This window comes from Schistocerca piceifrons, chromosome 1 (assembly GCF_021461385.2).
Source record: "Schistocerca piceifrons isolate TAMUIC-IGC-003096 chromosome 1, iqSchPice1.1, whole genome shotgun sequence".
NCBI classification, from domain to species: domain Eukaryota; kingdom Metazoa; phylum Arthropoda; class Insecta; order Orthoptera; family Acrididae; genus Schistocerca; species Schistocerca piceifrons.
The window spans coordinates 846,471,094-846,496,022 of NC_060138.1; the positions used below are offsets into that span (position 1 = coordinate 846,471,094).

Here is a 24,929-nt window from a genome sequence, read left to right on the forward strand (position 1 = left end):
TACAGGGTTATAAACACAAAATCAAATAGGGGTAATGCAGGAGTAGGTTTAATAATGAATAAAAAATAGGAGTGCGGCTAAGCTACTACAAACAGCATAGTGAACGCATTATTGTGGCCAAGATAGATACGAAGCCCACACCTACTACAGTAGTACAAGTTTATATGCCAACTAGCTCTGCAGATGACGAAGAAATTGAAGAAATGTATGATGAAATAAAAGAAATTATTCAGATTGTGAAGGGAGACGAAAATTTAATAGTCATGGGTGACTGGAATTCGAGTGTAGGAAAAGGGAGAGAAGGAAACATAGTAGGTGAATATGGATTGGGGGACAGAAATGAAAGAGGAAGCCGCCTGGTAGAATTTTGCACAGAGCACAACATAATCATAACTAACACTTGGTTTAAGAATCATGAAAGAAGGTTGTATACATGGAAGAACCCTGGAGATACTAAAAGGTATCAGATAGATTATATAATGATAAGACAGATTTAGGAACCAGGTTTTAAATTGTAAGACATTTCCAGGGGCAGATGTGGACTCTGACCACAATGTATTGGTTATGACCTGTAGATTAAAACTGAAGAAACTGCAAAAAGGTGGGAATTTAAGGAGATGGGACCTGGATAAACTAAAAGAACCAGAGGTTGTACAGAGATTCAGGGAGAGCATAAGGGAGCAATTGACAGGAATGGGGGAAATAAATACAGTAGAAGAAGAATGGGTAGCTTTGAGGGATGAAGTAGTGAAGGCAGCAGAGGATCAAGTAGGTAAAAAGACGAGGGCTAGTAGAAATCCTTGGGTAACAGAAGAAATATTGAATTTAATTGATGAAAGGAGAAAATATAAAAATGCAGTAAGTGAAACAGGCAAAAAGGAATACAAACGTCTCAAAAATGAGATCGACAGGAAGTGCAAAATGGCTAAGCAGGGATGGCTAGAGGACAAATGTAAGGATGTAGAGGCCTATCTCACTAGAGGTAAGATAGATACCGCCTACAGGAAAATTAAAGAGACCTTTGGAGATAAGAGAACGACTTGTATGAATATCAAGAGCTCAGATGGAAACCCAGTTCTAAGCAAAGAAGGGAAAGCAGAAAGGTGGAAGGAGTATATAGAGGGTCTATACAAGGGCGATGTACTTGAGGACAATATTATGGAAATGGAAGAGGATGTAGATGAAGATGAAATGGGAGATATGATACTGCGTGAAGAGTTTGACAGAGCACTGAAAGACCTGAGTCGAAACAAGGCCCCCGGAGTAGACAATATTCCATTGGAACTACTGACGGCCGTGGGAGAGCCAGTCCTGACAAAACTCTACCATCTGGTGAGCAAGATGTATGAAACAGGCGAAATACCCTCAGACTTCAAGAAGAATATAATAATTCCAATCCCTAAGAAAGCAGGTGTTGACAGATGTGAAAATTACCGAACTATCAGTTTAATAAGTCACAGCTGCAAAATACTAACACGAATTCTTTACAGACGAATGGAAAAACTAGTAGAAGCCAACCTCGGGGAAGATCAGTTTGGATTCCGTAGAAACACTGGAACACGTGAGGCAATACTGACCTTACGACTTATCTTAGAAGAAAGATTAAGGAAAGGCAAACCTACGTTCCTACTATTTGTAGACTTAGAGAAAGCTTTTGACAATGTTGACTGGAATACTCTCTTTCAAATTCTAAAGGTGGCAGGGGTAAAATACAGGGAGCGAAAGGCTATTTACAATTTGTACAAAAAGGAGATGGCAGTTATAAGAGTCGAGGGACATGAAAGGGAAGCAGTGGTTGGGAAGGGAGTAAGACAGGGTTGTAGCCTGTCCCCGATGTTGTTCAATCTGTATATTGAGCAAGCAGTAAAGGAAACAAAAGAAAAATTCGGAGTAGGTATTAAAATTCATGGAGAAGAAATACAAACTTTGAGGTTCGCCGATGACATTGTAATTCTGTCAGAGACAGCAAAGGACTTGGAAGAGCAGTTGAATGGAATGGACAGTGTCTTGAAAGGAGGATATAAGATGAACATCAACAAAAGCAAAACAAGGATAATGGAATGTAGTCTAATTAAGTCGGGTGATGCTGAGGGAATTAGATTAGGAAATGAGGCACTTAAAGTAGTAAAGGAGTTTTGCTATTTGGGGAGCAAAATAACTGATGATGGTCGAAGTAGAGAGGATATAAAATGTAGGCTGGCAATGGCAAGGAAAGCGTTTCTGAAGAAGAGAAATTTGTTAACATCCAGTATTGATTTAAGTGTCAGGAAGTCGTTTCTGAAAGTATTTGTATGGAGTGTAGCCATGTATGGAAGTGAAACATGGACGATAAATAGTTTGGACAAGAAGAGAATAGAAGCTTTTGAAATGTGGTGCTACAGAAGAATGCTGAAGATTAGATGGGTAGATCACATAACTAATGAGGAAGTACTGAATAGGATTGGGGAGAAGAGGGGTTTGTGGCACAATTTGACCAGAAGAAGGGATCAGTTGGTAGGACATGTTCTGAGGCATCAAGGGATCACCAATTTAGTATTGGAGTGCAGCGTGGAGGGTAAAAATCGTAGAGGGAGACCAAGAGATGAATACACTAAGCAGATTCAGAAGGATGTAGGTTGCAGTAGGTACTGGGAGATGAAAAAGCTTGCACAGGATAGAGTAGCATGGAGAGCTGCGTCAAACCAGTCTCAGGACTGAAGACCACAACAACAACAACATATATAAATGGAATTCTCGAAAAGTAATCTTCCTGGAATCCAAACCATGACACGCTAAGTAAAATGTTTCTATTTAGGTGTGATACTGCTCACATTTTTTCGTATTTCTAGAGAATACTGCTGGGAGACTTCTGGGGGAAGAAAACATATCTGTCTACAAAAAAAAAAAAAAAAAGGCTCTTTCTTAAAATAGTGTTTTCTCTAAGCTACTTGTACAACAAAAGCAGTCCCAATACTGTTCAGTGTTTCCTTGTTAGCAGACCTCATCAGTAGAAAACAGATAGCAAAAGTATAATGTGGTCCTGATGACTGATACAATATATTACATACAGCATAAAGACACTTTACATATCATAATAATGCTAAAGACAGTTTGGAAAGCATATCTACAGTTTTGAGATTTAGAATGATCAAGTTTGAAAAGATGCAGTTATGCTTGTTAACTTCCCAGCATTGTATTTTCATAACTTAAATGAATGGAGGGTGGGAGGGGGAGGGGGGAATCACCAAGTTATTTATTTTTAGGCAAGTAAACTTATGATTACAACAATACAGTGCACCGAGAAAGATATACCTGAGTAAAGACACCAACACACCGATCTGGAGTGTGTAGCGTTCCACATGCAACAATTGTTATAAGTCCGTGTGGATCAAACCTACCACGGACACCTTCTCTTGTCACATTAGGATTAAAAGCAAGACCCAACTGGTTTCTAACCCAGTCAAGCAACTGGGAAACACCACTGGCTGCACTACCTTGGCTGACCTGAAACAATTTACACAACTGTTCATTACTTTCGTAAATTCATGTATTCCAAATAAAGCACCCTGTTTACATGCGAAAATGTGAAAGACTTAATGGAGTACACAACAGTTATTGCTGTTGCTGTTTAAAAACAGTACAAGACAAACAAACCACCAACTTTACAAACAGGTGACCAAAAAGTGATCTTTCGCATCTTTGTGGTGTCAGCTAATTGCAACTGGTTGCCAGATCCTGAAGACTCAGCCAGGGAAGATTACTAAATACCCAAGGGATTTTCCCTGTTTCGACTGTCAAAACATTTTCTGCTCAATCATGTACAAACTGACACTCACATATGAAGTACTTTCTTAACTACAATAAATAAAATTTAAAACAATTCCGGTCCTGTTGCAAAACCAAGATGATGATTTACTTCAACTTTAGTGTAAAACAGTCATGGAATGTATGTGTAAGTCCAGCTAGCAAGACAAAATGCCAGAAGTGGTACCTCATACGCCCTCTGTGAGTCAGTGTCTCAAGTGGTTTTTGTGCTAGGTGGTCATGTTTAGTTTTTATGGGCATTTCTCATTGTCATGTGTTGTGTCTCTTGTGAAACTGATGACAGGTGTCTGGGAGTGATGCCTGTACATAAACTGCAGAAACATATATGTTGAAGCAAGCATTTCGAGTAGACGCAGTAGGTCACAGTCAAAATTATGACCAGGTCCAACATTTTCAAGATTACAGAACATCATTTGAAGATGACCCCCCACTCGGGATGGCCACCATCTAGCATAACTCCTAAAAATGTTGGAGCTGTTTCGAATATGGTGCTGGTACATTGTAGTCAGACCATTCAGGACATATACAATATAGAGGAGCTGTCTTACAAGAAGTGTCTGAGGATATTGTCCAGCAAACTGGAGATGCGATGGATTGCTGCAAAGTTTGTGTCGCAAATTCTCAGCGACGGGCATGAACAGAATTACATCTTTCAATGGTTATTGTTGGTGATGAAATCTAGGGTTATGGGTATGAACCCAAAACCAAGCAGCTATCACAATGGAAAAACCCATTCTACTCTCCCCCTCCCCCAAAAGAAAGTCCGGCATGTGAAGAATAATGTGAAATCCATGGCCACCTGTTTCTACAACATGGTAGGAACTGTCTGTAAGGAGTTCATCCCTCCTTATCAATCCATCAATGAAGTGTTCTTGTTCTGGGGGAGGATGTAACAAGACAATGTCTGGGAAAGTGATGCATGGTCAACTGGTTCCTCCATCATAACAATATGATGTCACACACTGCACTGATCATCCGTGAGTTTCAAATGGTGGTTCAAAGGGTTTTGGTGGGGGGGGGGGGGCACTGCTGTTTTTCAGCAGTAGTGGCACTGAGTTAATTTTTTTATTTCACAAGATGAACCTCCAGCTAACACGCCAAAAATTTCACACAACTGAGGAGATTCAAGCAGAAAGTTGTATTAAACTGCCTGATATAAGAAGCATTCCAGGGAGCTTACAGTTCATGGAGAAACCATTGAGAGCAGTGTATGCACTCCCAAAGGGACTACTTTGAAGATAATGGTGGTGAATAACATCCAGTTAAAGCATAATTTTATTTATTGGCGTATTATGGGAAATTGTGGATAGCACCTTGTATTTACCATACTCAGTTCTAAACTATGGTTCTTTGACTGGATACCAAAAGGCCACAGCACTCATCAACAATTACTGGAAAACAACTCTGAACAGGTGGCCAACAATATGGCTTGTAGGGATATGTGCTTTGGAGGAGCATGGGTGCCAGCTATGTAAACTTCTGATCAAACGTGTGGCTTTGAATGTTAAATTTTAATTCAGGAAGATTAAAAGTGCAATACTAACAGTTCAAACACCAGACTCCGATTTTTCTGTTTAAAACTTAATTCCAGTTTTAGTAAATATTTGTTCAGCTTTCTAACAGTCATCTGCCACTGACAACTATTTGCTACAAGACTGACAACACAACATCTGGTAGATGAATCCCATTTGGGAAATGGTCACTGGACTGCAATTCATCAACCACTTCCCACTGAGTAGTGTATGCAAACGTCAGAGAGGTTATGAACAGATCAATGGCAGAGAACAATCCCAGAAAATGAACTAAAAATTGAAAAGTTGTCCACCAATAAAGAGCACTGGATAGAGATTTATACTGTGAATGTAATATTATAAGTAGCTATTATCACCCTTAAAAATCAACCTTGAGTGGCACCAGTGTCTTGTTCACTGCCTGACCAAAAAAGTGAAGCACCCAGAAGGCATGGTCGAATGTTAAGGCAACTTTGCAACTTTGAACATGTACACACCATTGGCGTGCATATGAATGACTGGAGTTGCAATTCTCTGTGACAGTGGCCACAAGAGTGAATTGGTGTTTTTACCATGATTGGTAGGATATATAAAGAGCAGCATGGATGGTCTCAAATGTTGAGTGATCATTGTGAAGGACACAGAGAAGCTGTGCACTCATGTGAGGCTGTGCTATCAGCACCTAAGACAGTTTGGAAGGAGCCTCGTTGTGGAGTCTAATTAGATATCGTGATGACAGGATCTTTGGTAAATATAAACAATATGGGCAAGTGGTGCAAAATGGATAGACTTAAAGTTATCTGTTTAAAGTTATTTTAGTGAAAGTGGATCTGTAGCGCTAATTGTGTTTTTAATGTTAAATTGTCTGTTAGATACTAAACTTTGGGCTTCCTGTTTCAAGCAGAAGGACACATCTGACTGAGAGGGAAGACATATTTGCCCTCAAGGTCCCAGTCAACCATGTCTTATCAGCACAAGGGTGAATATCTATTGTGCACCAAGCAAATCTTAACTCATTCACATCTGCACCTGCAACTCGAGAAAAAGTAATTCTGTGACATTCCACACCACTGGTCGTTCAGTATTGTGGTGCCAGTTTTCAACAGCACAACGCACATCCACTAATGGCACACGTCTTTATGAACTGTCTGTGTTACGTTGAGGTACTCTGGCGGCAACAAAATCACCTGATCACTAACCAATAGGAAATGTGTGGGTCCAGCTCGGATGTCAACTCCATCTCAGTGGCAGTAAAAGGACATCAAGGACCAGTTACAACAGTTGTGGGCCAGCTTGCATCAGAAGAGGATACAATGGCTTTAACACACTCTTCCCACCTGAGTCAGTGCATGCATCCAGGTCAGCGGTGGGTGCAATGTCAAACTGATAAGTGAGCCTATACTGCCAAGTTTAAAGTAAATCTGACTCAACACTGTAATCACTGAAATAGCATCTCAAATTCTCTCAGCCTATTAAGTTTCTCTTCTCCTTCTTGATGTCAGGCAGTGTAAAAATTATCTAACTGGATGTCCGAGTCAATATCTAACATAATATGCGGAGAGAAAAGACAAAAATTAAAATAAATAAATGAAAAGAATAATACATAAATGAAAAGAATAATACCTAAATAAAAAAAACACATGGATGTCTCTAGAAGCTCCATGTGAGGAGGTGTATATGAACAATATGCTTTTAACTATTATCAGGCCTTTCCAAATCTGAAAGAGATGCCTAATAGGTGTTGCTTGCTTAGGAAATCCTGTTTTATGGAAGCCTCTAGCAGAATAAGGTTATCAAAGATGAAGTGGTACCTCTTGAAACAACACAAAGTGACAAGTAATTGTGGTTGACCATCCACTTCTCAATCTATCCCTTGCAGATGGCGATGGCAACACTATGATAGCTGCTTAGGCACATCTTGTGTCTCCCTGATTTAAGGATGGGAATTAAAATAGCTTCCTTCCATGAATTAGGCAACTGTCCTGTCTGCCAAATTAAGTTAAAAAAATTATGAAGACTTCCTTAGTAATAACAGTGCAAGTCCAAAAAAAATATGAAGGATTTTGTCAAGCCATAGATCTGTGTTATCTGCAGCAGACAATGTCAAATCCAACTCAAACACAGAAAATGAAAAATTGTAAACCTCACAACTACCTTTGTCAACAGTCATTCACCGGTGAGGGAAAGCCAGATCCTGCTGGTGGTGGTTTGAATAAAATGCTCTGCCACAGTCTGCACTATTTCTCTCTTGCTGCTCAGAAAGCAACCATTCTTCATTACTGCATTAAACATGAATCTCCTATTTTTCTCTTCAAACTTCTCCTTGTGGCTTCCTATATATCCACTGGTTTTGTGAAATTGTTGATAAGGCTCAGAAACTTTTGCCAGCATCTCTTTTTGCTCTGGTATACTATACAACTACATTTTGCTTTAGTCACCTGAATGGCTGAGATATTTTCACTAGTTGGCCTGCACACGAACCTCAACACAGTCATGAATGGAGAATGCCATTAAGCAATAGGCTGGGCTCACAGGTTTCCAGAAGACTTTGGCACAGATGCATTAGCAGTGTGGTTGACTGTATTGGTAATATGATGGACTCATTCCTGGATGGTGTCACTATTTTCAACCAACCAATATGCAGTGCACCATTCAGTTTGCCTTTCTGAGCAACCAGCTTGGAAGCTCACTTTCAGATGCTCCTTGGTTTGATCGATGCATCCCATTTTGGAAGTGATCATATGACTGCAGTACATCGACCACATCTCACTGAGAAGTGTGTGCAAGGACTGGAGGCGGAACAGTTCAATGGCTAGGAACAATCCTACAGCAATGAAGCAATACATGTTCTGCTCCTTGTTAACAAAACATGAATCTATCAACAAGACACTCTTGATAGTGCGACCCCAGGTGAAGATTGTAGTGGAGCCCTACACAGCATGATATTGCATTAAAATACTCATGAAAGAGGAATGAGCAGTGGTGAGTCTCTTTGTCCAGAGTGTGAGATACAACTCACCAATGGGTCCCAGTGAGATCAGATTTTCCTGATCCATGGCATGTGAGGATTTTGGGGATAAACTGCCACCACCCTTGGTCAATAATCACAAGAATGTGCTGAAAAGTTTCATTAATATTAAAACTACCTAATGTATCTTTCAAATTATAGTTCTAAATATTGTTTAAGGAAGATCAGTCTTTATTAAGAGTAGATGTATTGGTACATTATATTAGCTATTCCTTGCATAGCTATAAGTGTTGCAAAACAGTAGTGGAATAAAAAAGGGAGAGAGCTCAAGAATTCATGCAAGTCTTCTCACTGGATGAAGAAGATTTGATGTTCAGCGTTGCAAACCTAGTTCATCCATTTTGGCATACATACTGTGCTATGTCTATTAAATATTCGTATGAAAGGTGTGTTCATAACACAAAACTCATCAGACACCATAGAAGGAGACATGGCTAAACTTCATTCACAGGTGATTAGAACACGTGAGTTCACGTTACTGTTTTCCTTTTCTTTGTTTATACTCATTACAGTGTGCATAAAGGCTGAGTATTATTTTCGAATTTATCACTTAAGTATTTTCTATGATTATGGCTAAGCTACTATTCAGCTACTACATTTAATGTTCTGTACAAAGCTTGACCATACTGAAGAATGCATTTAATGCTTTATTATGGAAAATTCAGTGACGGATGTAGCTCTAACTACTCACACTTAGGAGGGTGGTGGTTTTAAAAGCCCATCTGGCAACCCATATTTAGTTTTTCTGTGGTCATGACAACATTTGACACACAAGTGCAATAATGAATCTACACATTTTGACAGGTTAACAAAATGCTTACGAGTTCCAGCCATGGCAAATTGCTATGGGAGTAAGGGGGATAAAAATAAAAACCACACAAATATCTGAAGAATTTAATTGTTAGTGCCAAATTATTTCCATGCTGCTCATTTTTTTTTTTTTTTAAAAAAATGTGTTGGAACATTTGCAAGTGAATTTCTGCCGGACAGTGCTGTACATGTACAGGGAAACACAAAAGGGACACTATACTAGCTACCTGATGAGTGTATTGTGTATATGTGAAATTACTCTGTGCAGAGGATTTGCAACAACTATAAGCCAGATATAATTATGTGTATATTTACCATTATTAAATGTGTATTATTCAATTTACAAATCAAAGTAACAAAGTTTAGTGCTACCTTTAATATTTAAGTCTGCACAATTTAACTACATGTATCATATTTGGGTATTAACTGAGTACTTTCACAGATCCACTGTCCTACAGAAAAATCTACATGTTGTAAGTTCAGGCAAATTAAAATCTACCATTGAACCTACTATTCATGTTGGATAAGCAAATAGTATTTTGCCATGCTGACAACTGTAATTGAACTACATATAAAAGATGCTAACCAGGCTCCCTTAAAGCAATAATTTATGTTAACAATGAAGAGTTCACTCTTAGAGGCTACATCAAACACAGAGTGGGCTATCCACAAGCACAGAATGCGCCACGGCTTGTAGCAGTTGGTGGTGATCAAAAAGACCCACCACATGACACAGCACGTCAGTTGCTGACTGGCACCCATTCTGAAAGTGTCAGCTGCTATACAGTAGACATTAGTTCCAATGAGGACATCTCTTACTCCTATCTGCACTTATTTCAAGAAGTGAAAGCACTGGGTACATAGTCAATAGCCCTGACTGCAATAAGAAATGATCGTCACCCACTGTCTGTTCAATAATTGTAAGGATTATAACTGAAACAGCAGCAACCAGCCCCAAACTTGGTAGAAATTATTTTCTTTCTTCTTAAACCATAACCTGTTCGGAATTGTAAAAAAACCTATCAGATGGTTCATGCAACAATTCTTGGTAGAATCCTGTTTTGTAGTTACCGATTTTGAGGTACTCTAAAATCACCAGGAAAGTATTTCTATTTAAAATAGAGTAAACATGAATTACAAATGGAGTTTGGGGAGAGAGATAGCAGATGCCATTAAAGTCAAATAATATGCAATCTGGTGAAACTTTTGTTGCCCCCGAGTGACATTCATCAACTGTTTCTGAGTAACATTTCAGAGTACAGTGTGTTGTACTTGCATTTTGTGTGTATTGGACAATTATTAAGAACAGATAATTAACCTTAAGCTTAAGGGAATCGCAAAATGTTGCATAATCTGAATACAGTTATGATTAGATAAAAAAGAGTCTACCATAATAATCCTTGTTATTATGTTAAAGCCAAGATTATCATAATGTGTTTTTGACAAACAAGCATTTCCCATAATTATTTGCAAGAAATTATTGTAAATTTTCATAAAATAATTTACATAAATTTTAAAAATTAATTTATTTCATTAGAGTCATTTGTTCCTGCAATGGCACAGATGATTCCTTTTTTTTATCATTTTCCATTTTACAAGACAACCCATGTCAGATACAAAGAAAAGGTGTGACAGTATCATGTCCAGTATTAGAAATATGGTTTTTACTGAGGTACCCTTAAACAAGAAATTAACAATGACCATGATTTGCCACTGTGTTTTCTCAAATGAAGCCATATGAATTTTTTGGTTACTAAAGTGTTTTCTTTAAACCTACTTTACCAAGTAATGCGTCTGCTGCTTCTACATCCTCATTTCATAAAACATGAGAAAGCTTCACAAAAACCATTCTTTGCAAAAAGTTTAGAACTTGATACTCCAGGAATGGATGGGAGAGCGCATGGACCAATTTAATATTTCAAAAAGGCAGTTCCTGAAGTAGTTGCCATACATAGTATAACTCACCAATAACATTTGGTTGCAAGAAAGGTTAGTGGACTTTTACTGTTCACTAAAGAATGAAATTAGAACAATTAAGTCAGATGCAATGCTCTCAATAATAGACTGTTTCAAAATTTTTGTGATGAAAATGACAAAGGTTACAATTGTTTACTTTTGCACTTACAAGTTTGTTCGGTATCAAAGAGTACCTGGCTAAAAACATTTTATGATCTCTAAAACTGTATTATGACAGTTTTTCAAAACAAAGATGATGCCTTAAGAACAAATTTATTTAAGTTTCAAAATGATACAGTTTATTTAACTGATTTATATACTAAATTTTAATATTACCGTACAACAAATTTAATGAAATGAATCTACAGCTTCAAGGAAAAGATTTGAGCTGATGAAAGTAAAAGTAACTTATTTCTATATTCATGCCAGAATTTGTCTTGTACAAACAAAATTTAGGTCAAAGACAATTCTATCACTTTCCAAATCTTATCTCTGTGATATAACTAAAGTTGGCATTGTGATATATTGCCAACATTTGGAAGCCCTTAAAACAAACTTTAAAAATAGATTTCATGATGTCCTTTGTGTGATCATTCCAGATTGGATATTACCTATCTCAAACCAACAGACACCAGATTCATCATCACCACAGAAAGACTTGATGGAATTGTTCACCAGTGAAGAGCTAAAATTGAAATTGAAAATTAAATATCAAGAATTCTGGCTTCAAAGGCAAATTCCTGTATTATATCTAGTTTTATGGATTAGAGAAAACATGTTTTCATTGCATTCCCATCATATTAAGCCGAAACCGGATATCTTTTAGTGTACTAAGACGTAACAAGTCTACCTGGCACTTCAAATTTTTTATTTTAGTTCTAATTTTTCACTTTAGTATTCCTATACAATGTTCAGCTACAATTCATTGTGGCTTATGTGCAGAGCAGATTTGCTGCTTCAGCAAAAATAGATTGTTCCTATGGAACATCATTTGCTGAAAACAACTGTGGAAACTGTGCCTGCATTACATACCACATTCCCGTAGTCCTCGTCTTCAACCTTCGCTTGTCCATGTCCTTCACCCACCTACCCCCTTCCCTGCTCCCACCCGAGCACTGCCTTCTATTCCATCACAGCTTGGATGTCAACATCTTTTGAACATCATCTCAGGTGAAATTTCAGCACACATTAACAGTAATGTAATGTAAGCCACATGTAACAGAATGAATGCTAATACTGCAGACAAAATATCTTAGGTTCTCATTGCTTTGAGCACAATCTATGCCGTAAATACAAAACATCTCTACTCTGGTAGCTACGGTATTTATATTTCTAAATACATGTGTATTTTGCAAGAGACGTGGAGGTCACCTCTTGTATCACTGTCACTTGTGCCCTTCCCTGTTACAGATTCTGCAACTTAAATGAACTATCTAAATGGATGAATCAAAAGATAGCTAACTTGCATTAGTGTGGAATAAATCAATTAGAAGATTCAGAGCAATACACATTTTACAAACAAAAGAAGCATTTACACTTCTGTGGTAAGAGTTACATATATTGATGCATGCAGATATCATATTCGCATATATTTTAGAACATTACCTGCTCTCCTGGCAATAACAACATTTCTGCTGCTGCATCTGCCCAAAAGTGTTCTTCCCCAACACCACCAGCATTCAGAAGTTTATAGAACCAGGTCACAAACTGCTGACTGAATTCGGTGATAGGAAAGTTTGCCTGAACAGCTATTCTATTATCTCCACTCATATGGCACACTGCATCAGTAGTTACTGTGGGATCCTGGTATGTACCTCTACCTCTATCCTGCACAATATTTGGAACACCTGTAGAGTCTGACAGTGGATTTGAATTGTGAAGCTCCAAACCATAGTGATGACTGTCTCCACCTCTTCCGTCACAGTCTTCTGAGCCTGAGACATCAGAACCAGCTCCAGAATCATCAGATCTGTTCTCACAGTTATAATTACCAGTTTCAAACCTCACAGTAGTTCTTTTTTTACTTATACCCAAGAGTTGCAAAATGCGTTTTCTAAGCTTATCCTTAGGCTCACTCAAAGAAACACATTGCTGTCTATCATGCAAGTATTTAAACAGTACTTCTTTGGTTAATTTTTTCCTGCTAAGCAGAACATCAATTGTCTCTGTGTGCAGCAAAATTGCTGCAGTTGCATCTGAAATGTACAATAGCATATAACAATTAGAAAATATAAAACAACATTCATATTACCAAACAGCAACACTCTGAAAAGCATTTACTTAATCTTCTGTTATACACAAAATAAATACCGCGTATAATAATGTAATGTACAGTGCCTAATAATGTAACTCGAAAGAAAGCTCCAAGTACACAATTCTATATATATGCACAGATTGCTCACATTAATCATCTGCATTTCAAACTGGGATACAAGTCCGTTCAGCATAACAGCAGAAATAAATACTTTGATTTGTTTTTATGACAACTTAATTTCATCTGCTTTGAATCAGAGACATAGCAGATAACATTTATTTTATGTCATAAAGAAATGTAAGGCACAAATACGCTATTCGACTAAGCTATCAATGGCCAATCACTGAATTCAGTCAGGAGTACCTACATGCAATGATTTGAAGGGAAATGACAACAAACTTTCTTGTGTAAAACAGATAGCAGGTTAAAAGGCATCAGCAAAATCCTAAAGAGACAAGTCATCCACAAAAGGATGTTGTTTATAAACATCCATCTGACCAATCAGAGTGTGTCTTTCAATCTAGGATTCTCTCCTATATTAGTGGATGAGAAAGAAGATTCACCTGCTATTTTCATTTAATACTTCAAACAAAGCATTTGTGTAGCATTACACAGACCTCAATCAGCTATTTACACATTGGCAAAATCACTTTTAAACAATACAAATATTAGATTAAAGCAGAATTTACCTTCTTGAGTCCAAGTATTCTCATGTATTGTAGAAGTGGCTGATGAGGTGTAATTACTTTGTTTTCAAATATTTGAGCTTTTGGTCAAGAGACCTTCTGTAGTAGAAGGGTAAGAAGGCTGGGGCAGTGAGGGTGTGGGATAGCTGGGTAATGGTGGGGGAAGGTGTAGTGCTGGACCTTACAAGAACGTGGTGAAAACAGGATAGGGTCACTAGGTGCAGTTGGAAGGTTTGGGGAGAGGGAAGGGGCATTGAGAAGTAGAGAAGGGAAAGAGAGGCTAGTGGATGCATTGGTGGAATAGAAGGCAGTGCTCAGGTGGGAGCAGGGAAGGAGGTAGGTGGGCGAAGGACATGGACAAGAAAAGGTTGAGGACGAGGATTACGGGAATGTGGTATGTAATGCAGGCACAGTTTCCACCTGCGCAGTTCAGAAAAGGTGAGTTTGATAGGGAGGACCCAGATGGAATGTCTCTTCACCACAGTTTGGTTGTGGTCATGCATGTGGACAGAGAGCTTGTTAGTAATCAAGCTGACATACAAAGTGTGACAGCGGCTGCAGCTCAGTTTGTAGGTCACATGACTGCTTTCACAGGCAGCCCTGCCTTTGATAGGATACCTGTGAATGGGTTAGTGGTGGTGGTGGTGGTGGTGGTGGTGTATGAGGTAGATACTGTTTTTATTTCTATTGCAGGAATTTGAGCCTTGAGGTAAGGGTTTGGGAGCAGGGGTGGAGTAAGGATGAACAAGAATATTGCAGAATACCACTTTCAGAGGGGTGGGAAGGATAGTGGATAGGATATTCCTTACATCAGGGCATGACGGGAGGTGGTCAAGACCCTGGTGGAGAATGTGATTCAGATGCTCTAGTCTTGGGTGGTGCAGAGTTGTGAGGGGAGTGCTCCATTGTGGCCGAGGTGAGTGTGGGGGAGGTGATAGGTGACTGGAAAGACAAGGCATGGGAGATTTGCTTCTGTACAAGGTTTGCAGCGGGAGGGGGGGGGGGGGGGGGGAGGGGGAATGAAGTAACTGTGGTCCGTGGTGAAGACCTCAGTGAGACCCTTGGTATATTTAGAGGTGGGACTGCTCATCAGCACAAATGCAGCGAATACAGTGGCTAGGCAGTATGGAAGGGTCTTCTTGGTGTGGAACGGGTGGCAGCTGTCAGAGTGGAGATACTGCTCATGGCTGGGAGATTTGATATGGATGGAGCTACTAATGTAGCCATCCATGGGGTGTCTGTCTACATTGATGAAGGTGGCTTGTTCGGTTGAGGCGGACTACATGAAGCGAATGGAGGAGATGTTGAGGTTCTGGAAGTGTGTGACAGGGTGTCACCCTCAGTCCAAATCACGAAGATTTCATCAGTGAATCAGAACCAAGTGAGATGTTTGGGGTTCTGGGTGATTAGGGACGATTCCTCTAGATGACACATGAATAGGTTGGCATAGCATGGTCTCATGTGGGTGCCCATTGATGTACCATGGATTTGTTTGAAGGTGATGCCTTAGAAAGAGAAGTAACCGTGGGTGAGGATGTAGCTGGTCATGGTTACCAGGAAGGGTGTTTTAGGTTTGGAGTCAGTCAGGCATTGAGGAAGTTAGTGTTGGACCTAAGGAGTTGAGGGATTGTATATACTGTTATGTTTGTGGACTGGAGTCACTGTGGCAGAATCTGACAGCTGGCGGAGTTCCTCTGCTAGGTTCGAATCAAAGAGGTCGAGCCTTTGTCGGCAGGTTAAGATTATACAGTCAGGATGAGTTTTTAAGTGGTGTTCTGGGGTTCTTTCTGCAGATGTAAGGTTAGTATCCATGTAGAGGGCTTTGGGGAATTACGGTGAGGCAAAGTATAACGTTAAGAAATTCTGGAATAAAACAATCTGGAAGATTAAAACTACACACAGGTGATCTACCAACTTAGCTACCTAAGAACAACTCACGACCTGTCCTGATAGCTTTACTTCTGCCAGTACCTCATCTCCTACCTATTACAGAAGAAATCCTGTGAAACTTGCAGGGATAATACTCCTCGAACTAAGAGCATACCAAATATCAGACCAGCTGTGTGGCTGGATTGAAGAGTTTTTAGCAAACAGAACACAGCACGTTGTTCTCAATGGAGAGACGTCTACAGATGTTAAAGTAACCTCTGGCATGCCACAGGCGAGTGTTATGGGACCATTGCTTTTCACAATATATATATAAATGACCTAGTAGATAGTGCTGTAAGTTCCATGTGGTTTTTCGCGGATGATGCTGTAGTAGACAAAGAAGCTGCAGCATTAGAAAACTGCAGCAAAATGCAGGGAGATCTGCAGCAGATAGGCACTTGGTGCAGGGAGTGGCAACTGACCCTTAACATAGACAAATGTAATGTATTGTGAATACATAGAAAGAAGGATCCTTTATTGTATGATTATATAATAGCGGAACAAACACTGGTAGCAGTTACTTCTGTAAAATATCTGGGAGTATGTGTACGGAACGATTTGAAGTGGAATGATCATATAAAATTAATTGTTGGTAAGGCGGGTGCCAGGTTGAGATTCATTGGGAGAGTCCTTATAAAATGAAGTCCATCAACAAAGGAGGTGGCTTACAAAACACTCTTTCGACCTATACTTGAGTATTGCTCATCAGTGTGGAATACGTACCAGGTCGGGTTGACAGAGGAGATAGAGAAGATCCAAAGAAGAGCGGCGTGTTTTGTCACAGAGTTATTTGGTAAGCGTGATAGCGTTACGGAGATGTTTAGCAAACTCAAGTGGCAGACTCTGCAAGAGAGGCATTCAGCATCACGGTGTAGCATGCCGTCCAGGTTTCAAGAGGGTGTGTTTCTGGATGAGGTATCTAATATATTGCTTCCCCCTACTTATACCTCCCGAGGAGATCACGAATGTAAAATTAGAGAGGCTTTGCGGCAGTTGTTCTTCCCGCAAACCATACGCGACTGGAACAGGAAAGGGAGGTAATGACAGTGGCACGTAAAGTGCCCTCCACCACACACCACTGGGTGGCTTGAAGAGTATAAATGTAGATGTAGATACTGTGAAGAAAAGGATATTGCGAAGACGTGGCTTAGCCACAGCCTGAGGGATGTTTCGAGAGTGAATTTTCCAATTTACACCAGAGTGTGCAGTTTTTATACGCCAGGAAATTTCGTATCAGTGCACTCTTTGCTGCATAGTGACAATTTTATTCTGAAAACAATCCCCCAGGCTGTGGCTGAACTATGTCTCCACAATGTCCCTTCTTCAACGATTGCTAGTCCTGCATGTTTCGCAGGAGAACTTCTCTAAAGTTTTGTAGGTAGGAGATGAAGTACTGGTGGAATTAAGCTGTGAGGACAGGTTGTGAGTCACATTTGGGTAGCTCAGGAGGTAAAGCACTTGACTGTGAAAGGCAAAGGCCCAAAGTTTGAGTTTTGGTCCTTTCAATCTGCCAGGAAGTTTTACTTCAGAGCCTACACTTCTGCAAAGTGAAAAATTCATTCTGGACATTCTGTAATGTTAAAAGGAGGCGATTTGTAGGCAGTGGAGGTGGACCATGGATGGATGGATGGATGGATGAAATGAGTCAGGCATGGTTCAAATTGCTTTTGAATTGATTCTGATAGGTAGGGTTGATGGTGAAAAAGTGTTTCCACTATAGGGGCAGGAGGAGAGAAGGGGTATTCATCTACATCTACATACATACTCCGCAATCCACCATACAGTGCGTGGTGGAGGGTACCTCGTACCACAGCTAGCATCTTCTCTCCCTGTTCCACTCCCAAACAGAACAAGGGAAAAATGACTGCCTATATGCCTCTGTACGAGCCCTAATCTCTCTTATCTTTGTGGTCTTTCTGCGAAATGTAAGTTGGCCGCAGTAAAATCGTACTGCAGTCAGCCTCAAATGCTGGTTCTCTAAATTTCCTCAGTAGCGATTCATGAAAAGAACGCCTCCTTTCCTCCAGAGACTCCCACCCGAGTTCCTGAAGCATTTCCATAACACTCGTGTGATGATCAAACCTACCAGTAACAAATCTAGCAGCCCACCTCTGAACTGCTTCTATGTCCTCCCTCAATCCGACCTGATAGGGATCCCAAATGCTTGAGCAGTACTCAAGAATAGGTCGTATTAGCGTTTTATAAGCGGTCTCCTTTACAGATGAACCACGTCTACCCAAAATTCTACCAATGAACCGAAGATGACTATCCGCCTTCCCCACAACTGCCATTACGTGCTTGTCCCACTTCATATAGCTCTGCAATGTTACGCCCAAATATTTAATCGACGTGACTGTGTCAAGCACTACACTACTAATGGAGAATTCAAACATTACAGGATTCTTTTTCCTATTCATCTGCATTAATTTACATTTATCTATATTTAGAGTTAGCTGCCATTCTTTACACCAATCACAAATCCTGTCCAAGTCATCTTGTATCCTCCTACAGTCACTCAACGACGACACCTTCCCATACACCACAGCATCATCAGCAAACAGCCGCACATTGCTATCCACCCTATCCAAAAGATCATTTATGTAGATAGAAAACAACAGCGGACCTACCACACTTCCCTGGGGCACTCCAGATGATACTCTCACCTCCGATGAACACTAACCATCGAGGACAACGTACTGGCTTCTATTACTTAAGAAGTCTCCAAGCCACTCACATACTTGGGAACCAATCCCATATGCTCGTACCTTAGTTAGGAGTCTGCAGTGGGACACCGAGTCAAACGCTTTCCGGAAGCCAAGGAATATGGCATCCATCTGATACCCTTCATCCATGGTTCGCAAGATATTGTAAAAAACGGGCGAGTTGCTTTTCGCAGGAGCGATGCTTTCTAAAGCCGTGCTGATGCATGGACAGCGACGTTGGGCAAGAGATTTGCGGTAAATGCAAGCTAAGTAAGGAGCCAATGCAGTAGAGTACTCTCTCTAAAACCGAATTGGAATCCCATCAGGACCTGGCGATTTATTTACTTTCAACTCATTCAGCTGCTTCACAACCCCAGGGATGTCTATCACTATGTCCTCCATACAGGAATCTGTACGATACTCAAACGGCGGTATGTTAGTACGATCCTCCTGCATGAAAGATTTCTCAAATGCTAAACTTAAAATTTCAGCTGTCTTCTGTTGCCAGGCCAGATTGGTCAGTGAGTGACTGGATGGAAGCCTTCGACCCGCTTACTGATTTTACGTAAGACCAGAATTTCCTTGGGTTTTCAGCAAGATCTTTTGCTAAGGTATGACGGTGGTAATGGTTGAATGCTTTGCGCATTGCTCTTTTTACAGCAGCACGAATCTCTACTAACTTTTGCCTGTCCTCATTCTCCCGATCTTTCTTGTACCGTGAGTGCAACTGCCTTTGCTTCCTGAGCATTCTCCGAATTGTGCTGTTAAACCACAGTGGGTCTTTTCCATCCGTAACCCACTTTTTCAGCACATACTTGTCCAATGCGTGATTTAAAGTTTGTTTAAAATTTGCCCATAATTCTTCCACACCCATCGTACCGGAAGTAAATGAAGTCGATTCATTTACTAAGTGGGATGCTAACAACTGCTTATCTGCTCTTTCTAGTAAGAATACTCTCCTAGCCTTCTTGACCGACTTTTTAACTTTCGTAACCATAGTTGTAATGACATCATCATGATCACTAATCCCTGTCTCAACACTGACACCGTCGATGAGGCCTAGTCTGTTTGTGGCTACCAGATCTAAAATATTTCCATTACGCATTGGCTGTCGATTTAGCTGCTCAAGACAGTTTTCGGATAATGTGTTCAAAAGTAATTCACACGACGGCTTGTCTGTACCACCTGTAATGAATCCATAGACATCTCAGTCTATACTAGGTAGGTTGAAGTCGCCTCCAACTAATATAGCATGATCCGGGTACTTCTGCGATACAGAATGTAGACTCCCTTTGAATGATTCTAGAACTGTCACGGTGGAACCTGGTGGCCGGTAATAACGTCCAACAATTAACTTTATTTCCCCTAGCCCTGTTAAATGTGTCCAGATAACTTCACAATCACACTCTACTTCGAACTCAGTAGATACAATATTTTTGTCAACTGCAATGAAGACACCACCTCCTACGGTGTCTAATCCTAATTTATCAAGTCCAGTATGATTGAATTTCGGAGTGGGGCAAGAGGTATGGCCTCTGGAAAGGACTGATACTTCTGCAGGGCTTAGGCTTTCGGAGGAAAGTTTCATGAAAGTGTTTTGGGTCTGTTTAGGTTCTGGATTCTGTATGGTGGAAGGAGGCTGTTTCTAGGAGTGTGGTAAATGTAGTAAATCTGAGAGGCATGGTTTATCAGCTATAAGGGGTTTTGGAGATGGCTTGGAGACTCTTGTAGAGGTGGTGAATAAAGGCAGTCCAAGGTGGGAATAGAAGGTGAACAGGTTTGATAGTTCTTTGAGATGGCATTGTGCATGCTAGTCTAGTTTCTGGATGGCAAGAGTTTCAGGGTGAGAGACAGGATGCAGGAATTCGGGATTGCACAGCATGAGAATTCCCTCTCCCCATCCCCAACACTCCCTACACTCCTACCTTCTACATGCTTCTGGAAGTCCATAAACCCAACCACCCTGGGCAGCCTAGTGGTTGCTGTGCCCTCACTGAGAGAATCCCTGTGATCATGACCAACACCTTCAGCCCATAACCCATAACCTACCATCCTATATGAAAAGACACCAACTACATCCTCCAATGTTCCTGCTCCTTTACCACAAAGCATCCTTCCTCTGAACTAACCATCCTCAAGGCCCATGGCCTTGCCACTATTGAACACTAACTTTCTCAACGCCTGCCTGACTCCAAACCTCCAACCGCCTTCCTGGTAACCACAGCCAACTATATCCTCATGCACAGTTAGGTTTCCTTCTAAGGCATCACCTACAAACATACCCATGGTGCAGCAATGGGCATCCATATGACACCATTCCATGCCAACCATTTAGAAGAATCCTTCCTACCCAGAATCGCAAACCCGTCACCTGGTTCAGATTCATTGACGACATCTTTGTGACCTGGACCGAGGGTGACACACTATCCACATTCCTATGGAATCTCAACACCTTCTTCCCATTCGTTTCACCTGCACCTCCTCAACCAAGCAGGCTGCCTTCATCGATGCTGACCTCCACCTCAAAGATGGCTACAACAGTACCTCCGTCCAATAACCAATTAACCACCAACGATACCGCCACTATTTTGACAGCAGCCATCCGTTCCATACCAAGAAGTCCTTTACAGATTAGCCACACATATGTGTCATTTCTGTGGTGAAGAGCAGTCACCCTCCACATATACCAATGGTCTCACTATAGTCTTCACAGACCGCACTTACCCTCCCAACCTTGTACAGAAACAGATTTCCTGTGCCGTCTCTCGTCACCTACCACCTCCCACACACACACAATCTGGCCCACAAAGGGACACTCCCCATGTGACTGATCACCCACCTACTAGGACTCAAGCAACTAAATAACATTCTCCACCAGGGTTTCGACTACCTCTCTTCGTGCCCTAAAGTGACAAATATCCTACCCATTATAATTCTTACTCCTCCCACAATTGTACTCTGCCACACACCAAACCTCTGCAACAATGCTGTCCATCCCTACTCCACCCAGCTCTTGCCTCACAGCTCAAATTCCCACAAAAGATCTAGATGCAAGACCTGTCCCATACATCCTCCTCCTCCACCACCACCACCACCACCACCACCACCAATTGAACTAGTCTCCAGGGTCCCAATGGAATCCCTATCAGCTTCTATACTGAATTTGTGGCTGAGTTAGTCCCTCTGTTAACTAAAATCCATTGCAGTTCCCTCAAACAAAAGACCATGCTCAGTAGTTGGAAGAAAGAACAGGTCACACTCAGGTAGTACAGGTGAGCCACAAAAGTTCTGTCCAATATCCTCAATGTCAATTTCTTGTAGAATCTTTGAACATATTTTGAGCTCAGACATAATGAAGTATCTCTACCAGAATGACCACCTCCATGCCAACCAGTGTGGATCTTGAAAACGTCAATCATGTGAAACACAAGTCACGCTTTTCTCACATGACATACTGAAAGCTTTGGATCACAGCAGTCAGCTAGCTGCAATATTTCTTTATTCCTGAAAAGCGTTTGACTTGGTACCACTTATAAGCATCCTGTCAAAAGTATGAGCATATGGGGTGCCAAGCAAAATTTGTGACTAGATTGAGGAATTTTTGGTAGGCAGGATTCAGCAGCATGTTATCTTGGATGTAGAGCAGGGCTTAACAACTGGCCGGTTTTGAGCGTAAGTACTCGCATCTGCTCAGGCACACGCTCGCGAGCAGGTGCAAGGTGGAGGAGTAGGGAGGGAGGGGAAATGCGCGCGCACGTTTGAATAGGGCCGCAGCATGCCTATTGAATTCGCGCCGACTGTGTAACGTTTAAAGTACTACGATCAGCTCTAACAGTCACTTCACTTCACTGATTAAGAATCATGTCAAGTCACCGTTGTGTAACCCCAACCATGGTTTCGCAGTTCAACCCCGACTGGGAGGAATTGTATCTGTTTACAGAAAAAGATGGTGTTGCAAAATGTTTAGTATGTCACAAAACGCTGAATTCTTTTAGGAAAATTAATTTGCAGCGACATTATATGTTGTACCACGCGAAAGACTACGGAAGTGGAAAATGTGATGGACCAGATCGTCCACAGGAAGTTATTAAACTTAAAAGGAAGCTATCCGAAGAAGATCTGGATGACGAAGAAAAATCAACTGAAGCAGCTCTCAGAGTGAGTTACAAAATTGCTTTGCTTTTAGCAAAATCCCTGCGCCCCTTCACTGATGGCGATTTAATAAAAGAATGTTTGGTAGTTGCAGCGGAAATTTGTGTCCATCTCAAGTTGAACAGTTTCGGATGTGTGCCATTATCTAACATGACCATTATGCGTCGCATACAGGACATGGCAGACGACGTCCAGAGCCAGATTGCAAATATCTGTAAAGATTTTATAGCGTATTCTCTAGCTCTGGACGAAAGTGTTGATAACACTGGAACAGCGCAGCTTGCCATATTTATTAGAGGTGTTAACAGAGATCTTCAGGTGAGGGAAGAGCTCCTCAATATAGTAGTTATGAAGAACACTACAACCGGCGGTGATATTTTAAGTAGTGTTGAAGAAAGTGTTGACAATATAGGATTGTCGTGGAATTCTTTAGTTTCAGTGTCTATGGACGAAGCACCAGCGATGACAGGGAAAGAAATTGGGTTTCTTTGCGCTGTTGAAGAAGAAAATGCAAAAACTGGCCGTGCCGAAATAAATAAGGGGCGTTCACTGTGTGATCCACCAGGAAAACTTATGTGCAAAGAGTATCACTCTAAAAAATGTGATGAGTGTTGTTGTTCGTACAACCAATTATATAAGGAAGCATGAGCTACAACACAGGTAATTTAAAAGCTTTCTTGAGGATGTAGAAAGCCAGTATGGTAGCCTGCCTTATTACAGCGAGGTCCGCTGGCTTAGTTGTGCCAAATTATTAAATCGATTTTTTGCCTATTAGATGAGATAAATATGTTCATGGAAATAAATAACGTGTGTTCCTGAATTGAAAGAGCCTTCATGGAAATGTGATCTCGCATTCTTAGCAGATTTAACTAGCCATCTGAATGCTTTGAACATTTCACTACAAGGTAAATATCTGCTAATTACTCATTTTATAGATTGAATACGAGCTTTTAAAATGAAATTGACACTTTGGGTGAGTCAGCTGGAAACAGGAAATCTAGCTCATTTTCCTAAATTATCATCCATGCAAGATGTTCACAAAGACTGTGAACGTTATTCACATAGTTTAGTTGCCCTTAAGGAAGAATTTGATCAACGCTTTCAAGATCTGACAGCACTAGACAGTGATTTTGATCTGTTCTCCTCTCCATATTCAGCGAATATTGAAGAGATTCATCCTGAGCTGCAACTAGAAATTATTGACCTGCAGTGTGACAGAGAATACAGAGACAAATTTCAGAACAAGAAAAACATTTTGGAAATCTACAGACACTTCCCTCAGGATAGATTTCCTCGTTTGCACAAACTAGCGGCTACAATAATATCAATGTTCGGTTCCACGTATGTTTGTGAACAACTGTTCTCTGCAATTAAATGTAACAAGACGCGCCTGAGAAACCCATTGTCTGATCGAAATTTAAGCTGCATGCTGCGCCTACAATGCACAAGAACAATTACTCCAAACATAGACGCAATTGTAAAGGGCAAAAAGTACAAGATAACCGAGAATCCCACACTTCAGTGACACCTTTTATTGTGTAACAGCTCACAAATTAATATGAATGTAGATGCATACACTAAGCTAATAAAATTATGTGGCACGTGAACATTCTCCTTTATTTGTTTCATTTGTCGCAGTAATAATTCATGAGTGATATCCCTGCAGGTGCCCGCGGATTTACATTGACTGGCGGCAGCTGTTGTGTGCCCCACGTTACTCTCCCCACTCTCCGCTCTGGTCCGGTAGTGGGGGGTAGCGTGCTCGCGCTGCTCCGTGCTCGCGCCTTGCTGCTCACAGCTTGCTCCGCGAGCACGTATGTTGTGAAGCCCTGATCTAGAGTCATTGGCAGATATAGAAGTAACTTCGAAATGAAGTACTGCCTGGAAGAAGATGCATAAATGTTCAGTCAGACTTTGACAAGATTTTGAAGTGGTGCAAAGATTGGCACCTTGCTTTATGTTCATAAATATAAACTGTGCACTTCACAAAATGAAAAAGATTAGTGTCCTCTGACTATAATATAAATGAGTCACAGCTGGAATCAGTCAACTCCTACAAATACCTTGATGTAACACTTTGTAGAGATATGAAAAGGA

General features: G+C 40.7%; 1 protein-coding gene across 1 annotated transcript in view; it reads right to left on the reverse strand.

The window, feature by feature from the left end:
* Positions 1 to 24,929, reverse strand: part of LOC124715517 — a 74,617-nt gene that overhangs the window by 11,859 nt on the left and 37,829 nt on the right. Inside the window, exons 3-4 of the mRNA XM_047243103.1 lie at positions 12,715 to 13,304; positions 3,292 to 3,483 (exon numbers count right to left, since the gene is read on the reverse strand). Of these exons, the coding sequence (XP_047099059.1) occupies positions 3,292 to 3,483; positions 12,715 to 13,304 (782 nt within the window). The remainder of the gene's footprint in view (positions 1 to 3,291; positions 3,484 to 12,714; positions 13,305 to 24,929) is intronic.